We start from the raw sequence: 23,125 nt of genomic DNA, 5'->3' as shown, positions 1-23,125 counted from the left end.
ATACAAAAAATTCCATACTTATGTGGAGAGCTTTAGACTCCCTGTATATTATAAAAATTAGTGAAATATTACGTAATCTAACCCGACATTTGTGTGAAAAATGTCTATTTGGAAATAAAACACGTTTTAAAATACGCGCCAAATAAAGCACTTCTAACTCCGCCATATTGGAAAAGGTTGAATAGCATGGTGAGCCGGCCGTGTTGCCGCTTTTCAACATGCGTTGCCGCTTTTCAACAAGGTGTGACGTATTAAAAATAAAGTGCGGATTTTTATTCTGGGCTTTTTTGTTTTTATTTATTTTCTTAAGAACGGACTTAGCAGAAAATTCTAAAATTAATTGCTTTATTCAATTATGCTAATTCCAAAATATAGTAAAAGACCCCATTATAACAACTCGTTCGTTCAAATTTTATGAATCCGTCCTGGCCACGATTCAATTGAACGAACTGTATTCTAAGCGGTCAATCGAATATATCACGACTCAGTTTTAATACTCGTTCAGTTAAACGACTCGTTCAATCAACTATAACCTAACCCACCTCTAACACGGACGCATCTGCATATTGAATGTAATGTAACTATGCTAAAGAGCGCGAACGACGCGTCGGGCCACCCTATGCTTGAGCTATTATCCAATAAAAATATAAGCGGTTTAATTTGCATAAGCTGCCGAGAAGCGCGCCTTGTATATAAAGGAAAAAAACTGCGGCTGCTGTGTCAGTATAGTGTGCACTATTAAACAGGGTTTATGTGATATAATGTAAATTATAAGGTAAGAAGCAAACCTATTTAAGATCGTTTCTAACATCAGATCAATTTTGTGTTTATTAAAATTAGTTCTACTGTACAGGGTGGGTCAAATTCGACGCTTTTAAATGAAAACACCCTTTTCTATAGGAGATAGACAAAAACTAATATCGGTGTCTGAAGTTCAATTTTTGTCAAAAACATGATGGTGAAAACCGCATATCGATATCTGTTACCGTTTCGGAGTTACGGGGTGTTTTTCAAAAATATGCATTTTTAACAAATCGCTGTAACTTTTTTGCTATGGAAAATTTTGTATTTTTATGAAAACATTTCCAAAGCATCTTTTTACGTAGAATTTAATGGTTTAAGTATAATTTTTTTAAAATTAATAATTTAAGAATTATCAACAGAAAGACCAAATAAGTAAGACAGTATAAGACCAAATTTTTAAATATAACTTTACATGCTTACATTATATTGTTTACTTTCTATTAGTAATTACAATATGAACCAAAAAATATTAATTACTATCAATAAATACATAAAAACTAATCTATTTAAGTCCATGAAAATAACTATATAGTTAGCATATGCATAAACAACATTCTTGTTATTAGGATCAAATTTATTTGAGCTTTTTTTCATTGTTTTGATTAATATCCCTGTTAGTCCTGACTGGTAAAACCACCTGAAGCGATGTCATCCAAATCTATATATGTATCATAACATAACTTATTCTTTTAAATAATTATCCTTCGTTTGGTCTGATGATAATATATTGTAGATTTATCTAAACTTCTTGCTGCAAAATGTTGAAAACTAAACTACACTAAACATTTTAGGGAATGATTACGTAGAGATTTCACTTACACTTAGCATCCTTTTTAAAAGATATGTATGGTAGTTTGCAAGTAAGGTCTTTGTCTTGTTCTAGATTAGATTTCTAGAGGTTGATTTCGGCCTGACCCACTGCGACCTTCTCAGATCTATTGTGGTCTTGTCTTGTTCTATAATGAAGTTTTATGTACCAGTAGGTTATACTACAAATAAGATTGTTAAAAATATTCACTGGAGCATAAATAAATTCAATCCACTACCTAACGTGTATTGAATATCGACGATGTTAGAAAACACATCAAATGGCGGCCTTTTCGTGTAATACACATTTCTTCACTAAAGATATCGACGCCTATACATTATTAACTAAAAATTTGTAGCATTTTAGTGGCTTTATAATTATTTTAAAATATGTGGATAAATATTTTTATTCTGAAATTGACAGCTTCTCAACATTTGACATGACAAATTCAGACAAATGTGACATTTAAACAGTCCTACCACTACAGTTTTTCCAGAAATACCCCAAAAATCCGCCATTTTGGCGCCAATAACATTGAACAAACCAATTGCGGTACTTTATATATCTAGGGACTTTAATAGGAGTCATATTGACATCAAAATCAAATTTCTCATACCCAATAACTTCCAGACACCAATTTTTATCCAAATATTGACGTTACTTCAGAAATTATTTGGAAAAAATTGAAATAAAAATGAAATTTCTACGCCCTGTATCTCCGAAACTAAGCATTTTAGGACATACATTTATACGAACTTAAATCTGCAGAATATGCCGCCGAAGTTTCCGGAATACAGTTCGGACCACCCGGTATTGTGTTATGTTTTCCCATTCTTCTTCAAGGACCAAGAGAGTATGCATAATTTCGGCCATTTTCATCAATAATTTTTGCACAATCTTTAACACTAAAAACCATATTCAATCGTACACAATAATAGTCACCAAAGACACCTCGTCATTATGAAGAATAATATCAAAAAGTAACGATAATTGAAAAAAAAATGCAAAATGTTTATTGCAAGTTTTTTTTGCTCTTATAAATTAACCACGACATGTATGTGTTGACAAGAGTAAAAAAATATATTCAGGAAGACATAAAAATAATGTTTTAGAAAAATTTGCTCACGAAATTATTGCACAGGGTGTTTTAAAGATAGGATAAAAAACAACCCCTCGATTAACCCTATCATACTTGTTAACGAAATTTAAAGAAAAATCTTATCAAACACACGCAAAAAAATTAATTTGGATAGTTTAGTTTGTTTAGAAACTTTTTTATCTCTTGTGTTTCTTTGATAAAACTCACCGATTTGAAATTAAAAAATAAAATGTAAATCTTTACATGTCAGGACAAAACACATTTTTAGATTAAGAATCTTAGAAAGAAAATAACGATAATAATAATGATCTAGATAATAACGTATTGCGGTAGAGTAATGTCAAATAAAATAATATTAGAAACATCCTAAAAGTAACAGCGGCCGACTAGATTTTTCCTAAAAAATTACAGCAGCCCACTAGATTCTTTATCAGAAAATGTTTTTTGTCCTGACATGTAATGCTTTACATTTTATTTTTTAATTTCAAATCGGTGAGTTTTATTAAAAAAACACAAGAGATAAAAAGTTTCTAAACAAACTAAACTATCCAAATTAATTTTGCATGTGTTTGATAAGATTTTTCTTTAAATTTCGTTAACCAGAATGATAGGGGTAGTTTATTTCAACCCCTTCCACTCATTTTAAAAAAGTAAAAAAATTACCAGAAAGGGTGTTTTCATAACAGTAATGCTTCCATAAAATTTCATTAGTCTATCTCTTTTCGTTTTCAAGATAAAAAATAAGAACATTATTTTTCCGCCATCTTTGTACCGCGATATCTCCCTAATGGTTGACTTTTGACTCAACGTTTATGAAGCAAACTACCCTTTATTTTGAACAAGGAATCACCCCCTGAAGTTTTTCGCATTTTTTTGAAACACCCTGTATACAGTTTGCTTAAAAAATCAAGGAAATAGAGCTAAAATGAACTAACACGAAAAAAATTTCCGGTATTGTTTTCCTAGACAAAATTTTCTATTTTTTATTACCTTTATACAGGGTGTTTCAAAAAACATGTGCCATCACTCGTGGGGAGATTCTTCACGTAAAAATAAGATTTATTTTTCATAAAAACATAGGTCCGATTCTGCTTTGTTTCGTAGCTACAGGGTATTAAGTCTTAATAATCTTTCGATTTATTATAATTTCCTTCTATGCATTTTTAGTGGTTTGAATGAAATTTTGAGGGTAAAAGTTACTATAAGTACTACATATTTTAATGCTAAAAAAGGGTCGATTAATTCATCAGAGACGTATATATGGGTTATCACTGGAATATTTTTCAAAAAAAAAACATGTGCGCCACTGACTTTTTTTCTTTTGATATCAGAATTGTAGAGGCCGTTTAATGCCCATTGAAAGTTACCTCTCAATGTTTTATCGAATTCGGTCTCCTTGATGAGATAAACACAATTTTATTAATCACAATTAATAAAATTAAAATAAAAATAATAAATTATATATTTTACCTAATTTATTATTAAATATTATTACTATTAAGGCTATTAGTTATTATTACTATTAGTCCAACTTATTCTAATTTTAAAAATTACCAAATATCGAATTTTAAAAATTTTTAACATCTTGTAACTCTAAAACTATACATTTCCATACCCATGTTTATAGGAACTTATTTTCATATTTTTTGATGAAGAATCAATGAGTACTTATTTAAAGCTTTCTTAAGTTAATGATATTATTTTTTTAAGGTTGCTATTAGACTTGGATCAAAGCATATTAATAAAATTGCGTGTATCTACTCAAAGAGGCCGAAATCGACAAAATATCAAGAGACAACTTTTAATCGGCATTAAACTGATTACACTATTTCCCTAACAAGAGAAAAAAAAGTCACTGGCGTACATGCATTTTTTAGAAAAATATTCTAGTAATAACCTATTTGCACGTCCCTGGTGAATATGTCGACATTTTTTAGCTTTAAAATATGTCGCATTTATAGTAACTTCTAAAATTTCATTCGAAAGGCTAAAAGTATTTGGAAGGAAATTATAGTAAATCGAAAAAATATTAAGACTTTTACACCCTGTAGCTACGAAACAAAGAGGAATCGGACCTATGTTGATATGAAAAATTAATCGTGAATTTTTACGTGAGGAATCTCCCCGCGGGAGATTGCAAATGTTTTTTGAAACACCTTGTATAAATATACCGTACAATGGAAAAAAATGGCGTCAAAATGGTTAGAGTAAATGATCGGCTAATCGATGATGATTTTGGAGAGGTCATTCTCTAGACGACAGTTTTTACAAATTGACAGAAAGCCTATCTAAATATAAACCATTATTTATTGTTTTACAGAATGTTCCAGAAAACGACAATAATCTCTACGCTATTGGCCCTGGCCGTAGCATTGCCAAATCCAGACACAAATGCAACGCCAAAAGATGGCGAATCCCTCATAGTTACAACACCCTTAGGTCAAATTCAAGGTTCTGTGATTCAGTCTAGGCTAGGAAAGCACATTTACTCGTTTAGAGGCATACGATATGCCTTAGCTCCAGTACAGGAACTTAGATTTCAGGTAGTTACTTAATCAAAATAAAAAAAACTTAAGCTACACAGTGAAATATACTAGGTATTTCCGTTTTACAATGTTTATTACTAACCGTATTCTAAGTACATGTATAGTCCGTCTAAAAAGTATCCGGGAATAAAAGAAAGCAAAATTACGATTTTGCGATATAATCGATATATTATAACAAATTATTGATATATTATAACAAATTATTAATTTTATTTACTTATACAACCTCCATTTAACTCCAAACACTTAACTAAACGTCCAGGTACACCCAAAACTAGGTCCACAGCATAATGTTCAGTGGCGGTAGTCGAGGCCTATAAAACTGACCGAATCAAATCTTGTTTATTTCGTGGAGCTGCTCGTTCCGCTTCAATCTTCATTAGTCTCCTATGTTTTCAATGGGACTAAGGTCTGGTGGAGCTGCTGGCTATGGAATTGTTGCCAAATGGTGTTCTTGCATCCAAGCTTGAGTACAGGCAGACGTATGACATCTTGCATTATCCTGCTGAAAACGCCATCCCTCTGGATATAAAACATGAGCCGTTTCAAGAAGAAAACTATTTAAAATATTACAATATTGTGCACTATTAACAGTTCCATCAACTATACAGGGTGAGTTTCCTACGATGTTCTCTATGGGTATCTCGGCAACTACTGGAGATAGAGAGTCGGTTAAATGGGGAAAGAATTGCAGTTTTGTGGGATCATAAATATGCGCCTTTCAGATTTTTGAAAAAGTTCATGGCTTACTAGATATTTCGAAAAAAAAAATTTCGGCTATTTTAAAAATTGTCCCTAATTCCATTATAAGCTATTTTAGGCAAAAAGTTTTCAGATAAAAGTTGTGGATAATCACATCCTTAATGAGACTGTGTCCTCCTTTTTTTTCTGAAACCTGTCATTTTTGATATATAACACACACATATGTTTTTTTAAATGGAAACCATAGTTGGCCATGACTTCATAAAAAGCGCTATTTTTTAAGCTTTTCAGCTATATAAGCTATAATATGTTTTCTTCGAAAAATTACTGACTTATAGCTAATTCTTATCATTTTTAAACAATTTCACTTAGTTAGCCATGGAAACAAGTTCAATCGTCTTTGCTCTCATAAATGTGAAGCTGTCACATCCAAACTTTCAAAATTATAATAAACAAAAATTGTAAATATGAATTTTTCAAATGAAGAAAAGCGTGTAGGATTATTGGTTCAACTTTTCTTGACCATACATTTTCGAGGATACGTTGACCGGTGAATGTTACGTTTTTTAGAGAACGGTTTTCAAGACATGTTAAAAAAGTTAAATTTAGTTATAGCTAATTCTTATCTTTCTTGACTAATTTCACTTAGATTGATTGCATGGTATTCTTATTCTGTTATGATTAATAACTTATAAAAAGTCAGAATATATTACTAAACGGTTCTTTAGAATTTACATTACAAAAACTAAAACTTAAAACTAAACTAAAAAATATAATATCACTACACTACATACACTTTAAGTTATTTTAGAAAATGCAGATAAAAAAATCGTGGGTGTTTGGGAGCTTTATTGTTGAGTTCGCGACTTTATTGTTGACAATAAAGTCGCGAAACTTCGCAAAAACATTGTTTCCTTTCAAGCCTTCCCAAACACCCACGATTTTTTTTTCTGCATATTAACTACTGGGAACTAACAATAATCATAATTTTAGAAAATGTTCAAAAAATCCGCCATTGTTTTGAGTTTAATAAATAAGAATTAAACTTTTCTCGTACCGCCGCGCCACTTCGAGTGCCTCTCTTTATTCATAAGTTCTTTTGTAAACCTTATTGTTACTATACCGCATAAAAAATGCTAAAATGGATAGATCAGGATCATCTCTTCCTATCCCTGCCTTTGTATAATTATGATATAAATAATTTTTAACATTTCTTTCATTATGGGGGGTGGGGGGTGGTGTGTCATAGTGAAAGTCATGTTGGGACCACTCTATTGATGCACGAGTATCTACACGCTTTTCTTCATTTGAAAAATTCATATTTACAATTTTTGTCTCTTTTAATTTACAAATTTTGGATGTGACACCTTCACATTTATGAGAGCAAAGACGATTGAACTTGTTTCCATGGCTAACTAAGTAAAATTGTTTAAAAATGATGAGAATTGGCTATAACTCAGTAATTTTTCGAAGAAAAGATATTATCGCTTACATCGCTGAAAAGCTTAAAAAATGGTGCTTTTTATGAAGTCATGGCCAACTATGGTTTCCATTTAAAAAAACATATGTTTGTGTCATATGTCAAAAATGACAGGCTTTAGGAATAAAAGAAGGACACAATCTCATTAAGGATGTGATTATCTACAACTTTTATCTGAAAACTTTTTGTCTAAAATAGCTTATAATGGAATTAGGGACAATTTTTAAAATAGCAGAAATTTGTTTTTTTCGAAATATCTAGTAAGCCATGAACTTTTTCAAAAAACTGAAAGGCGCATATTTATCATCCCACAAAACTGCAATTCTTTCCCCATTTAACCGACTCTCTATCTCCAGTAGTTTCCGAGATACCCATAGAGAACATCGTAGGAAACTCACCCTGTATACAGAGGTGTAGCACCACGCTGAGATATTACTCCCCAAACCATTATATTAGTGCGAAATTTTGAAACTTGAACGGTAACATTTTCTTTTGATAGGATTTTTAGGTGGTTTCCACCAAGCTTGAAACAACTTTCGTCAGAAATAAAAACATTATTACAATTATCTTCTTGAAAACGTTGACAAAAATCAATTTTTCGCTGCATTTGTAGAGGTGTTATTGCAGAGATTTTTTTTGGCTTCTTTGATATATAGCCTTGTCTTTTCAGTGATATGCGGACGGTTTTTGGACACACTTTTAATTTTCGCTGACTTCCAAATCTGTTAGCCAATTTGCGAAACCATAGGCGCGGATTCTGTCGTCCTAATGCCACATGCCACCAGGCGCGTGGCAAACGCACCAGCGGACCCCGCGTGGCGGGGGGCCCCGTGTAGATTAGGGGTCCCCGCACCTCATCCTTCAAAAACAATTATCAAACAAACCGAAAAGTGAAATTACATTTAGGCACACAATCCTTTTTTCAGCAATAATTAGGCTGATATAAAACAATTATTTTACACTACATTATTCTCTATAAGTATAATAATAATAATTATTGTACGAGTTAATTTGGAATTTGGTTTAGTTGTGAATATGTTTAGGCGATACAACACACAGCGATTATCATGTTTTCACGGCGTTTTTGATTAAAAGTATCATATCGGTAGACTTTTTCCATAAGCCCACTTATTTAAAATGACTAATGACTCTGTGAGCAATATTAGCGAAATAATAAGAAATTTTTTTGACACGGTTCAGAGTCTTTATATATTTTTCAGTGAAAGTCTACCCCGTTGGCAAAGCCTAAACTGTGAAATAAAAAATAGTAAAACTGTTGGTTTAACTTTAAAAAAATTATGTCCAACTAGATGGTCGTCAAGAGCCGAAGGCATACCATCGATAAAAACTAATTTTTTGTCCGTCGTCAAGTGTTTATCAAATTTAACGTTAATACTTAAAAAAACGTACTGATAGAGAAGAGGCCAAGATGTTACAAGATAAAATAGAAAAATTCGAATTTATCTTCTTACTAAATTTCCAAGGTACAATATTGGAAAATACTAACTTGCTTTCAAAATGCTTACGAAAAATTATATTGACATAGGACTGGCCACAGATCTAATATCAGGAGTTCTTGTTAAAATAGAAAATCTTAGGGACAATTTTGAAAGTGTGTATGAGCTATCTATATCAATTGCGAAATCTTGGAATATTGAACCTCAGTTTAAAAACAAAAAAGTTCGTAGAGTCAAAACTTTTTTTGACGAAATATCAGCTGATAAGCCCATTGAAAATCATAAAAATCGTTTAAAAATCACAGTTTTTTATGCTTGTTTGGATATAATAATAACTCAGTTTAGAATCAGGTATGACGCATTTCAAAATATTTATTCAAAATTTGAAATTTTAAACCCACAAACATTGTTAAAATCCCAGGAATCTGATATCTTAGCTAATGCCAAAGTATTAGTAGGCAAACATCCTAACGACCTAACACAAAATCTAGCATCGGAGCTAATTCAAGCAAAAAATTTACTTTATGAAAAAATCAAAAATATTCACAGTATTAGAAAGTTTTCTGAGTTTATTTTTGAAAAAAAAAACAATTACTGATTAGCAGTATACCTGAGATTTGCACTGTATTCCAGTTGTTTCTCGTTCTCCCTATAACATCCGCTGAACCAGAAAGAACTTTTTCTAAGCTGAAAATAATAAAAAGTTTTGCGAGGTCTACTATATCCACAGACTATATCCCAAAATCGCCTAAGCTCACTAGCCATAATATCAGTTGAGAATAATCGAGCAAAAGAGGTAGATTTGGACAGCCTCGTAAACAAGTTCCTTTTGTTAAAGTCCAGGAAAAAGGAATAGACTTTCTAATATACCATAGGGTACTTCATAAATATTTAAAATTTCTTGTTCACATTTGTGTTTTAGTTATTAGTATAGTTAAATGTTGAGTTGTTTTTTTTTCTAATAAAACTTTGATTAATTAGAAGCATAAATGTTTGTTTTCTAGTTTAAGTATTTTAAGAGTACTATACTAATAAATAAATAAATGTTGAAACAATTATCAAAATATAAAAAAATATCACATTGTGGCTCTTGTTAAAAAATATGTTTCAAGCAGATATCACAATAATGATGTATTTGAAGGAATTTTTGAGTATACTCAGGAGGGTCCCCTAAGAAAATTTACGGGGGGGGGGGGCGCGGGAATTTGCCACGCTACTGCATGCCACTAAAGCGTTTAAATTGTTTTCGCGAATCTTACGCGGTCTTCCTGAAACTGGTCCATGCTTCATATGTGTGCCATTTTTTTATCCTCTTTATTGTCTCATATTCTGGACTTTTTCCGAACTTAGTCAATTGCACTCATTTTTTAACGTTTCGAACACCTTTCCTATACAAATATTCCACCATTTCTTTTTTTTTACTTGCAACATTATTTCTCAAATCTTAAGCCGGTTTACAATCAACAATATTTGACAGATAGTGTTGCCATGCGATTGTGGCCATAACCTACTATCGGCACAACCTACATGATAGGATGGATTATTGTTGTCTTAAAGGTGCGTATTCACTATCCGAACGAACGGTTCGGATAGTGAATACCATTCGGTAGTAGTATGGACGGGACCGAATTTTAGAGCCGAACGAACAACATCTACCCATTCGTTTTTGAACTCCTTTGATGTACCGACTCGAAACGGATGGTCGAGCAAACGAACAAACGAACGGCCTCGTGCGTTCGGTTCCCCGTCCAAATATACCGAATTCCATTCGTTCGCTCGCTCGTTCGTTCGTTCGGATAATGAATATGCACCTTAAGTTATATAAAATTCCGGATGCTTTCTAGACGGACTATATTTTAAATTAGAACATAGTCATTGCATTATTGTGTTACAGCCACCAGTTCCTGTAGCTAAGTACGAAGGAATATATAATGCAACGCAAGACGCCCCTCTGTGTCCGCAGCCAACAAAAGATCCTGTTTCAGAAGACTGTTTATTCCTTAATGTTTATACCACTAAGGTACGTTTAGAACATATACAAAAACTGCTAGATTAATAAATGTATTAGTTTTACCTTTGTTTTTAAATACAAGGGTAAAACAAATGATTAACAAATTAGAAAGGACTGACAAAAATTTTTGTGCTATATCTATTACAGTTACCAAAAGGCAGTGATAAGAACGTGAAAAGGCCCGTCATTGTCCACATTCACGCCGGCGGTTTTTACAGCGTCGGATCAGCCAGTTACTGGGCAGGACCCCAATATTTCATGGATCAGGATATTGTCCTGGTCACATTCAACTACAGACTGGGCACATTAGGTAAGACAAATTAATTAAATACATACAATTTTAATGTTTTAAAAATATATGCATAATTTTTGATAACAAATTAGTGTGTCTATTATTATTTTTCCAGTTGTTTTCTATTATTCTCAAACAAGTGACATTCATTAAAGCAACTTATATGTGATTTTCTTATACCGGGTGCGTCTCTAAAGTGACTCACCCCTATAATTTTTTATTTTTTCAATTAAACAAACGAGATTTGGTATGTTAGAATACGACATAAATTAAGATTGATTGATGTATTCAATTGTTTTTGGTCACTTCCTGTTTCACCGGAAATAGCTATAACTTTTTATTTTTAAATGGCTCAGTATTTTTTTACTTTATTCGATAGAAAATAACACACTGAATAGAATGACATATCACATGTCAACTTTTGACATTTTCGCATATGGTTTATTTCAAATTATAACTTGCGGTTCGTAACGAAAATTTGACTCGAAATGCCAAGTGTGGTATCAAATTATTCGTAAAAAAATGCTTTTTCCAAATATGCAAATGAGCCACCCTCGTTCCTTTTTCCAAATTTGAAAAAATTGAAATATGATTGAAAATACGATTTGAGCATTTTCCAACTGGCCAGGACTAGACACTAAAAACATTAGACTATCAAATCTATTTTTCCAAGGTTCCTTGATTAAGAATTAGTGTTTTTAACATAGTCATGGCACTCTAGATTAAAATTTAAAATACGATTTTTTATAAAGCGAGAGTATCAAAAGTTAACATATGATATGTCATTATATTCAGAATGTCATTTTCTATCGAATGAAGTAAAAAAATACCGAGGGTGCTATTTAAAAATCAAAAGTTGTAGTCATTTCCGATGAACCAGGAAGTGACCCAAAACAATTGAATACGTCAGTCAATCCTAATTTATGTCTTATTCTAACATACCAAATCTCGTTTTTTTACCTGAAAAAATACAAAAATTATAGGGGTGAGCCACTTTTGAGACGCACCCGGTATACATAACATTGATTTTATTTGCAGTAAACACTCATTCTATTTGGGGCCTTTTCAATATTAATATCAGGTTGAATCAACGGCAACTCTGCTTACTGACGATGTCAAATAATGTATTTATTTAATACTGAAAATATTTACTTAAATCAAGCGACCATGAAGCCACTACCACAAGAAAAGCAATGTAAAACCAAAATTTAAAAAAAAATGGACTTTCCTTCTCTGTGTCTTTATGTAAAATGTGTCTTTAATATTTGGGCTTTCTTACTACATAGACTGCGGTAAGAGGGTCCAATTTATACCAATTTTATACATGTGTGTTTTTTGTTTCTTTATTCTGAACATTAGCGGACTTACTCTGTTCTGGCATCTCAGCAATATTTTCTCAGTCTTGACAACACTGCGTGGCTTGCTATAAAAATAGAGATATAGCTAGATAAATAAATACTATCATAGAATGACAGATATATTGTGGAGAATATTTGATATTAGTCTACTACTGTTTATATTTCTATTATTTTTTAGTTTTCTTATCTAGTTCTTTAACTAGAGTGGTAACAACAAAGCAATATATGTCTTTATGGTTAGATCACAATATGCTTTCTCACCACAAAAATAAATATTCATCTGCATCAAAATAATATAATAAATAAGTCTGAAGAACTATAAGCTTAATTATTTTTTTCTCAGGATTTTTATCAACTGGAGAGAAAGATGCTCCAGGAAACAACGGCTTGAAAGATCAAGTTCAAGTTCTGAAATGGGTTAAACAAAACATTGAATCGTTTGGTGGTGATCCTAACTCTGTTACAATCCTTGGATATAGCGCTGGAGCCATAAGTGTTGTTCTGCACATGGTGTCTCCATTATCAGCAGGTAAAATTTATATATTTAAAAATGGCTTCAAATTAAAACCAGCAAATAGTTTATACTCAATTTTAAGCAGTAACTATTGAAAGTAAATACGTTTTTAAAAAAAATCAAAATTTAGTGTTAATAAATAAATTTTATTTAATATTAATAAATAATTAGCCAAATTTACTTTTTATATAAAGCAGATGTAGTTGATTTTAAAGTTTTCGTTGCAATATAGATATTACTATTGCTTCACAAAGAGATATTAACCATAATTATACCTTTCAGGTCTCTTCCACAAAGCTGTGGCCATGAGTGGATCCCCGACATCCCAGTGGATTTTAGGACATGAACAACTAGAGATCGCCAAAAAACAAGCCAGAATATTGAAATGTCCAGACGATACCTCTGCAAATATTATAAAATGCCTGAAGACCAAGCCTGCCAATGATCTTGGACAATCATTACCACAATTTGCAGTAAGCAGATAAGTTTTAAATTTATCATTCTTACTTAGTTTTTAAACTTTACAGCCAACCATTACATATTACTCTATTTTATAGCGTCAAGATGTAATGATGAAAATATTATTAAGTAATATTTTGAATGGACACTATTTTTTTCTTATTTTTTTCAGGAATTTGGAACAGATCCTTTGCTAATTTGGACTCCAGTAATGGAGAGGGACTTTGGACAACCCAGATTTTTAACTGCCCATCCTATAACATTAATTCAAAATGGAGAATTCCATAAAGTGCCATTCATTACAGGTGTAACTACGGACGAGTTTGCCTATAAAGCATTCAGTAAGTATAAGATCTTTGTAAATCCAATGTGAATTTTTGATAAATACAACACAAGCAGGTAATACAGTCCTCAGATACACAGACATCTTTATAATGATAGAGATTTCTTTAAATAAATCAACTAAGCTTGGGAATCTCATTAAATCTATCTTCAGTCTAATTATAAGCGTCTTCATCAGAATATAAGATTCTATTGAAAGCTTTCTCATAAGAAACTATTATTTTCTGAATCTTTCAAAGAGGGAACGCTACAAAGCGTAATATTATTGTATTCAATACCTATGTTTCTGGCCGGCCGGCCGCGGCCGTAGCGCAAGCAATTAGTGTGTCGATCTGCGGTGGGAGAGGTGGGATGGTACTTGGTTCGATCCTCAGCCAGTACGGTCGCTTTATTTATTTAAATAAAAATATTGATTTATCTAAATAGAGCGACCAGCGAGTCGCCACCTCAAGGAAGGCAATGGCAAACCACCTTGAGTATATTTGCCTTGTACAGCCTCTCAAATAGTGCCGTTCGGATTCGGCGATAAACTGTAGGTCCCGTGTACTTGTGAAATAGTGATGACACACATCACAAGTACATGCGAGAGGTAGCCGACGCTCTGTATAAAGTATGGCACTGTAAGTAAGTAAGTATATGTTTTTAGAGGTAGACGTAGGTTCTACTAACTAAAAGTAGCAGAAAAGCTACTAACTAAAAGTAGCAGAAAAGCTACTAACTAAAAATAGCAGAAGTATAATATTCTATGAGTTGCAATCACTGCCATTTGAACTAGAAAGCATATTTTAAATTTTAAACTTTAGTCTTCTGATGAAGAATATTTCTAGAGTTAATGTGATCTTCTTCTTCTTCTTCCAGATATAGTAAATAATGAGACTTTAACCAAAGAGCTTAATGAAAAGTGGGAAGAAAAAGCGCCAATTGCATTCTTGTATGAAAGAAAAACTGATCAATCAAAACTAGTCAGTAAAACGTTGAAGAAAGTATATTTAGAGGACAAACCAGTTGACAAAACTTCTATTTCTGCACTTGGACAAGTATGATATCTTATATATAAAATTGCATAATATTTATTACTGTTTGGTTTAATCCCCCATCAATGTTTATATACAGGGTGGTCCGAACTGTATTCCGGAAACTTTAGCAGCATATTCTGCAGATAAAAATAAGTAAAAAGTTTGTATGAATCTATGTCCTAAAATGCTTAGTTTCGGAGATACAGGGTATAGAAGTTTCATTTTTATTTCGATTTTTTCCAAATAATTCATGAAGTAACATCAATATTTGGATGAAAATTGGTATCTAGATGTTTTTTGACATAAGAAATTTGAATCTGATGTCAATACGACTCCTACTTGTAGACGGCGCCACCTACATATTTTTAACTGGTTTAAAAAAATAAAAATTTCCCAAATCACCTTTATTTCAGTCAAATAACTATCTACGAGCCCTAACAACTAAATGTTCGGACAAACAAAAATTTATTAAAAATTTTTATTTTCATAAACTGAATTATTTACATTTAAGAAATATATTTAAAATATATTAAAATCTAACATTTCTAATGAGTATTTAAATAGTTTAGTTTCTATAAACATTAAAATAATCTGTAGGCCAATAAATAAACAAAAATATTGCACAATATCGTGACAACTAAATGTTCGGACACTTTAAAAAATAACTGTTCTAATATGGCGTTACATCGGGTTAAATTTTTGCAACCACTGCAATCCTGTTTGGCATTGTTTTTATTAATGAATGGCATACGCCAGAGTAAAAATTTTGCCATAATTCACTTAATATCATCGTCAAATGGGCAACGGCTTCTTGGGAATCGTGGTACAAATTTTGTTTTGTTTTATATCTCGATAACATTAAGGTCCGGACTGTGGGAAGGCCATGAGGGAACCTTGATGTTCATTTCCCTAAACCATTTTTTAGTAGTTTTAGCTGTATGGCATGCCCCGCCATCCCGTTGAAATATAAAATTATTGTCCTGGTCTTTACCAGAACAATTGGTTACAAGGACATTTGTCCTTCTCACTTGACACAAGGATATTTTTCAAAATTTTTTGATTTTTTGACGCATCAATTATGCCTTCTACCACCTCATACTTTTCTGGGCCTATTTGGACATACACCTTCAAATTAGGAAATTTCACTATCCTTTTATTGCAATCTTTATCAAATAAACACTCTAGAGGTGTAGATTATATTTAGTATATCGATATTAAGGTGGCTCATGTGCACATGTAATCCGTGCACTTGCCATTTGCGATTGGAATTATTAGCGCCAGATTGGAAAATAATTAAATTTTTTACCTTAATGTCATTTTTGTAGTTTGTGACATCAGAAGTTCCAATCCGACGCTGATAATTCTAATCGCAAACTGCAAGTTCAAGGATTACATCTGCACGCATGCATGATCTTTATGAAAGATGGACAGTGGAATTTCCTAAAGACATTATGCTTTTAGAGTGTATGCCCGCAATGGGTCTAGAAAGGTATGAGGTGGTAAAAAGGCAGAACTAATGTGTCAAAATATCAAGAAATTTTGAAAAACAGTTTTGTGCCAAGTCCAAGAGACCGTTACAGGATATGAATTTTATATTTCAACAGGATGGCGAGACATGCCATATGGCTAAAACTACTAAAAAATGGTTTAGGGACATGAACATCAAGGTCCCCTCATGGCCTTCGCACAATCCGGACCTTAATGTTATCGAGACATGTGGTATAAAACAAAACAAAAATTGTGCCCAAGAAACCGTTGCCCATTTGACGATGATATTAAATGAATTATGGCAAAATTTTTACTCTGGCGTATGTCAATCATTAATGAAAACAATGCCAAACAGGCATGCAGTGGTTGCAAAAGTTCATGCCGATGTAAGGCCATATTAGAACAGTTATTTTTTAAAATGTCCGAACATTTAGTTGTCACCATATTGTGCAATATTTTTGTTTATTTATTAGTTTACATTTAGTTGTTAGAGCTCGTACTCAACGTGTTTATTTTTTATCAATAATGACAAGTATTGACTATTTCCATTCTAAATATCTTGAGAACGGTTGCTCGTAGCCATTTTTACCAAGAGACAATTTTTACGTAAAAAGGTACGGAAATGTATATTTTTTCACTCGGTAGTTTTATACAGGTACGGACGAAAAGTTATTACTATTGAAAAGAGTTAAAACACATGTAAGTGGTACCCCCTACATATAGGAGTCATATTGACATCAAAATCAAATTTATCATGCCAAAAAAACTCCCACACAACAATTTTCATCCAAATATTGACGTTCCTTTATAAATTATTTGGAAAAAATCGAAATAAAAATGAAACTTCTACACCCTGTATGTCCAAAACTAAGCATTTTAGGACATATATTTATTCGAATATTTTTACTTATTTTTATCTGCAGAATATGCTGCTGAAGTTTTCGGAATACAGTTCGGACCACCCTGTATATATATTTATATTATCACATCGTACTTAAGCCCCGTTCTATGAAAAGCGTTGTGTTTCTGGCGACACTTCAGAGAACCAATAAAATTTGTACTAAATTGTCTATTTTATTCCATGTTTCTTTTGGCCTGCCTCTATTTTTCTTGGCTTGAGATCTTGCTTCTTATATTTTCTTCACTTGAATGTCGTTCATTTTCTGTCAGTGTCCCAACTAATTTAAATTAATGACTTTTTAAATTTATCGAGATTTGTTTCTTTTTGTGTTTTTTGTACTAACTTAGTTTATAAAATGCTTAATTTATTTTAAGTAATATTACTTTTTAGCTCTATGCTGATTCGACAGTTGGATTCGGTGTGAACAGAGCTGTGAAATTAATCAGTGAGAAAAACAACGCTTCAACTTATTATTACAAATTTAGTTTTCAAGGAAGATACAGTCATTTCTACGCACCAGATAGTAATGGCACTAAACCTTATGGTAAGATAACCTTTTAAGAACTGCACACAGGTATTATACAGGGTGTCCCAGAAATAAGTGCAAGTATTTTAACTGGTAGTTCGAAATTAACTGCTAATTCGAATTTTTTTGAAAATTTTTTTGGAATTTTTTTAGTTTTTAGTTAAAAAATATAATTTCTTGATAATATGGCAACATATGTATTAGATTAAATTTACAAGAAAAAAAAATCCAGAAAAGATCCAGTGGTTCTCAAAATTTTAGCAAGAAATATTTTTTTTTGGAAATTTTCAAAGAAAATAACTCCGTTATTTTGGACTTATTTGAAGAACGATAAAGAGAAAATATGTTTCTTTTATCGAGATCTACCACCCCTTAAAATACATTCAGTTATTTCTGGGACACCCCGTATATACAGGGTGTTTAAAAAAAAACATGTGCTATCTCTCGTGGGGCGATTCCTCACGTAAAAATAAGATTTATTTTTCATACCGACATAGTCCCGTTCTACTTTTTTTACCCCGTTTTGCTACAGGGTGTTAAAGTTTTAACATATTTTCGATTTATTATAATTTTCTTCCAAGCATATTTAGCGTTTCGAATGAAATTTTGAGGGTAAAAGTTACTATAAATGGGACGTATATTAAAGCTAAAAAAGAGTCGACATATTCACCAGGGACGTGTATATGGGTTATCACTGGAATATTTTTCTAAAAAAAGAATGTACGCCACTGACTTGTTTTTCTCTTGTTAGCGAAATAATAGCTTTGTTTTGGTTCACGCTTTAGGACAGTTCGCACAGCGTTTTATGTTTTGGTTCATTCGGAATTGATTCTGAATGTTTACACAGCAGTTTTGGTTTCTGGCTGGGACTGGTTCTGGACCGTTCTAGGATCGTCCTAACGATTCGCGCCTCTCAGTAGGGACGGTTTACGAATTAACAGTTCGCACATGCGCAACAATAATAATCTTGGATGTGTTTTGGTTTATGGTTCTCTCGAATTGATTCCGAACCGATCCGAGATAATAGCTAGTACGCAATTTGTTCTGCGCAATTCTAGAATCGTCCTGAAATTCGAACCAAAACAAAGCTAATGTAAGCAGTTTAATGCCGATTAAAAGTTCTCTTTGACTTGTCTATTTTGGCCTCCTCCTAAAATTGCGTTTATCTCATCAAGGAGGCCGAATTCGACAAAATATCGAGAGAGATACTTTTAATTGGACGCCCTAAACAAGTTTCATATCAAAAGAAAAAAATCAGTGGCGCACATGTATATTTTTTGAAAAATATTCCAGTGATAACCCATATGCACGTCCCTGATGAATTTATCGACACTTTTTTAGCATTAAAATATGTAGCACTTAGGTTACTTTTACCACCGGTAAGTTATACCGTATGATCGAATAAAAACGGCGTAAGAGATGGCTATGAAATGACAATCGATGACATTTCCCATATAATTTTACATATAAAATGGCAGCGATCTTCATTTCATAGCCATCGCTGACGCCGTTTTTATTCGATCATATGGTAATATTATTCGGTGCTTTTACTCTCAAAATTTCATTCGAATCACTAAAAGTACTTGGAAGAAAATTATAATAAATCTAAAGATTATTAATCTTTAACACTCAGTAGCTACGAAACAAAACAGAATCGGACCTATGTTAATATGAAAAATAAATTATATTTTTACGTAAGGAATCTCCCCACAAGAGATGGCACATGTTTTTTGAAACAGCCTGTAGAAGTTATGACTAGGGAAGTTAAAGAAATTCTTCAGACTTTTATTTTCTAAAAATTTTAGGAGTTGTTCATCATGACGACTTGATATACTTATTTTATATATCGAGACTGTTCCCCTACTTTAAAGACAACTCTCTTAAAGAAGTAGAGATGGTTAATAAGTTCACCAGTTTGTACGCTAATTTTGCCAAATATGGGTAAGTTTTGTATACAGGGTTGTTCATCACATACGACACGAAGTATTGTAGCTAAACGATTAGATTTTTAAAAATTGTAAGTTTTGGGTTCGTTACTATTAGAGCTACAATTTAAAAATATGTTTACAAGATACAGAGTGTCCCAAATAAATAAAAAATATCAAAGTTGTATTATTTAAATGGAACACCCTGTATATTATTATATTTTTAGTTTTAACGATTAAAATAAAGGTAAATTTGACTATGGTTTATCATACTTACCTAACCAAACCAAACCAAACCTTACCGTTTTTGAAATATTTTCAATTTTGGAAAATTGCAGTAAAAATTTTAAGGCCTCATTTCTGTAAGGGTATCAAAGTTTTTAATACTAAATATTTACTGAAGTTTATTTATGGATCAGTTATTTTGTTGCAATTATAAAAATAATACTACCTCATACAGTGTCTAAAAATTTATTTCAAATAATTTCTAGCTTTAAACGGCAATAACTTGTTTAATTTAAATGGAATATTCTGTATATTTTAGGAGAATCAGATGCACAATTTAATTGTCTATCAAATTGTATTACACTATTTTTTATCTATCCCTTCAAGTTTTCGTAGAAAATGGATTTTCTTATAATTTAGACCTCATTTATCAATATAACCATGGAATATTGACATATTACATTGTTTTTAGCAAAAAATGCACAAAATATACAGGTGCTAAAAATCATAATATTACTAGCACATTTGTATACAAAATGAAAACTATTTATATCTTTATAAAAGAGTATATCATTAATTAAATATAGCACCATTATTTCCGCCTAAATATTAATTAATTATATACTTAATTGTGTTAATTAATAAATTATTCTAAATAAATGTGGATTTGAATCGGAAATCAATATAATAATAAGTTTTGAAAATGAACGTATCTGTTATAAGCATTCGTCAAAAACGAAATAACATTTTTAAGGTGTTGCTTTTTACCACATTCTCTAATACACATACAAAATTCAGTTTTTTTAGTATTTGGAGCAATTATTAATAATCAACGCAAACAGTCAATTATTAATGTAGTTTGAATACTGGAATCATATTAATTGGTCCTTTAACAAATATTTAAACAGTTTTTTTTTATATTTTTTTAATGAAATAAACGAACTATGTCGACAATATTCGTATCTGTTCTCTTTAAAAACGTGTTACATGTTTAAAAATAATCTAAAATGCCAATATTCCATAGGTATATTGATAAATTAGGTCTAAATTATAAGAAAATGCATTTTCTACGAAAACTTATAGGTAAAAAATGGTATAATACAATTAGATAGACAATTAAATTGTGCATCTGATTCTCCTAAAATATACAGGGTGTTCCATTTAAATTAAACAAGTTATTGCCGTTTAAAGCTAGAAATTATTTGAAATAAATTTTTAGACACTGTATATGAGGTATAGTATTATTTTTATTATTGCAACACAATAACTGATCAATAAATAAACTTCAGTAAATATTTAGTATTAAAAACTTTGATACCATTACAGAAATGAGGCCTAAAAATTTTTACTCATAAAATATACAGGGTATTCCATTTAAATTAAACAAGTTATTACCGTTTAAAGGTAGCAATTATTTAAAATAAATTTTTAGACACTGTATATGAGGCATAGTATTATTTTTATTATTGCAACACAATAACTGATCAATAAATAAACTTCAGTAAATATTTAGTATTAAAAACTTTGATACCATTACAGAAATGAGGCCTAAAAATTTTTACTCATAAAATATACAGGGTATTCCATTTAAATTAAACAAGTTATTACCGTTTAAAGGTAGCAATTATTTAAAATAAATTTTAAGACACTCTGTATAAGGTAGAATAATTTTTATTATTGCAACACAAACTTGAGTAAATAGAAATACTTCAGGACAATATTTGGTTTTAAAAACATAAATACGCCTAGAGAAATGAAGCATTAAAATTATTACTGTATTTTGACAAAAACGGAATATTTCAAAAACGGTAAGATTAAAATGCGGTAAACCTAATCAAATTTATCTTTATTTTAATCGTAGAAACTAAAAATGTAATAATATACAGGGTGTTCCATTTTAAAAAATACAACTTTGATATTTTTTATATATTTGGGACACTCTGTATCTTGTAAAAATATTTTTAAATTGTAGCTCTAATAGTTCTTCATCGAACCTCGAACTTACAATTTGTAAAAATCTAGTCGTTTAGCTATAATACTCGGTGTCGTATGTGGTGAACAACCCTGCATATTAAAAAACATGCAAAACTGTAGTAATTGATTCCTTTCTCAGTTTTTTTATTAAATAGGTTTTTCATAATACTCATATGATATTAAAATAAATGAACCGTTTATATTTTCAGAAATCCAATTCCTACACCAAACGACAGACTAGATAATGTTAAGTGGGAACCGTACAATACAAAATCCCAAAAATACTTAGATATTGGAAATAAATTGACGTTACAAGAAAAATTGTACGAAAAGCGATATTCTGAATGGGAAAAACTATACCCTTTGGAAAAATACGCTAAAATTAAGTAAGATATCGACCTCAAGATATCGCAAACCACTCAATTTTCTTTAATTTCAAATAATCAATTTAATGTTTGAATTATTATTTATTACGATTTGACGTACCCCAGACTTTCTTGTTTGTTGTTTTACCTCTGCAGTGTTTTCTGGGTCACGTCAAATACTAATACAAAAGTGTACATTTAGCGCATAAAATTACTAAATAAAAAAAAACAAACCAAATTACTAACACAATATTTTCTCTAACATGCTCTTCTAAGGCAGCTTTTAAATGTATATAAAATTATATATAAACAAAATAAAATTGTTTTGAGACTACCTACTAGATATTAAAATTAATTAACATTGTCCTCATATATTTCTAACAATTTATATGTACTATTCATTTTATTTGGATTTTCTTACATCATTAATATTCCTTTAAAACTGAAGCTTTTAAAATAGATATTGATGACGGAGAAATAAAATTGAATACAGAAAATTAAAGAAAATTGATATTATATGATTTTAATCTTATAACGACGTGCAATGGACTATGGACAACTATTTATGTTAGATTATAAGATGCAATTTACAAAAAAAAATACAAAAAAAATAGTAATGTTGATGTTTTATATTAAGTTTGTAAATACTTTAAGTGTTTGAATAAAAATGTGAGACAGTTGAATTGTTTGGTGTTTTCTCATCAGATATTTGGCTTCCCAAGTACCATTTTCACGACTTGCGACCACATGTTTACTAAACACAACGTTGGATTAGTTACAAAAAATAGTTAGCTCCCTACCTTGGGTATTAAAATAAATTTAAACGTTTTTAT

At 31.2% G+C, this 23,125-nt stretch overlaps 1 protein-coding gene across 1 annotated transcript; it reads left to right on the top strand.

Annotated features, from left to right (window-relative positions):
• The first annotated feature begins 543 nt into the window (after window positions 1-543).
• Window positions 544-22,975, top strand: LOC115888281 (esterase E4-like). The gene is made up of 11 exons (XM_030907956.1): window positions 544-775; window positions 5,032-5,254; window positions 10,791-10,916; window positions 11,055-11,217; window positions 12,901-13,086; window positions 13,354-13,544; window positions 13,703-13,871; window positions 14,731-14,909; window positions 17,668-17,821; window positions 19,609-19,744; window positions 22,137-22,975. Exons 2-11 carry the CDS (start codon window positions 5,033-5,035, stop codon window positions 22,315-22,317), a joined length of 1,707 nt encoding a protein of 568 aa, XP_030763816.1. The 5' UTR covers window positions 544-775; window position 5,032; the 3' UTR covers window positions 22,318-22,975.
• The last annotated feature ends 150 nt before the right edge of the window (window positions 22,976-23,125 follow it).

The sequence above is a fragment of the Sitophilus oryzae genome, unplaced genomic scaffold, assembly GCF_002938485.1.
Source record: "Sitophilus oryzae breed Bouriz unplaced genomic scaffold, Soryzae_2.0 scaffold_1167_pilon_pilon, whole genome shotgun sequence".
Classification (NCBI taxonomy): Eukaryota; Metazoa; Arthropoda; class Insecta; order Coleoptera; family Curculionidae; genus Sitophilus; species Sitophilus oryzae.
This window is presented reverse-complemented; position numbering and strand designations above follow the sequence as displayed.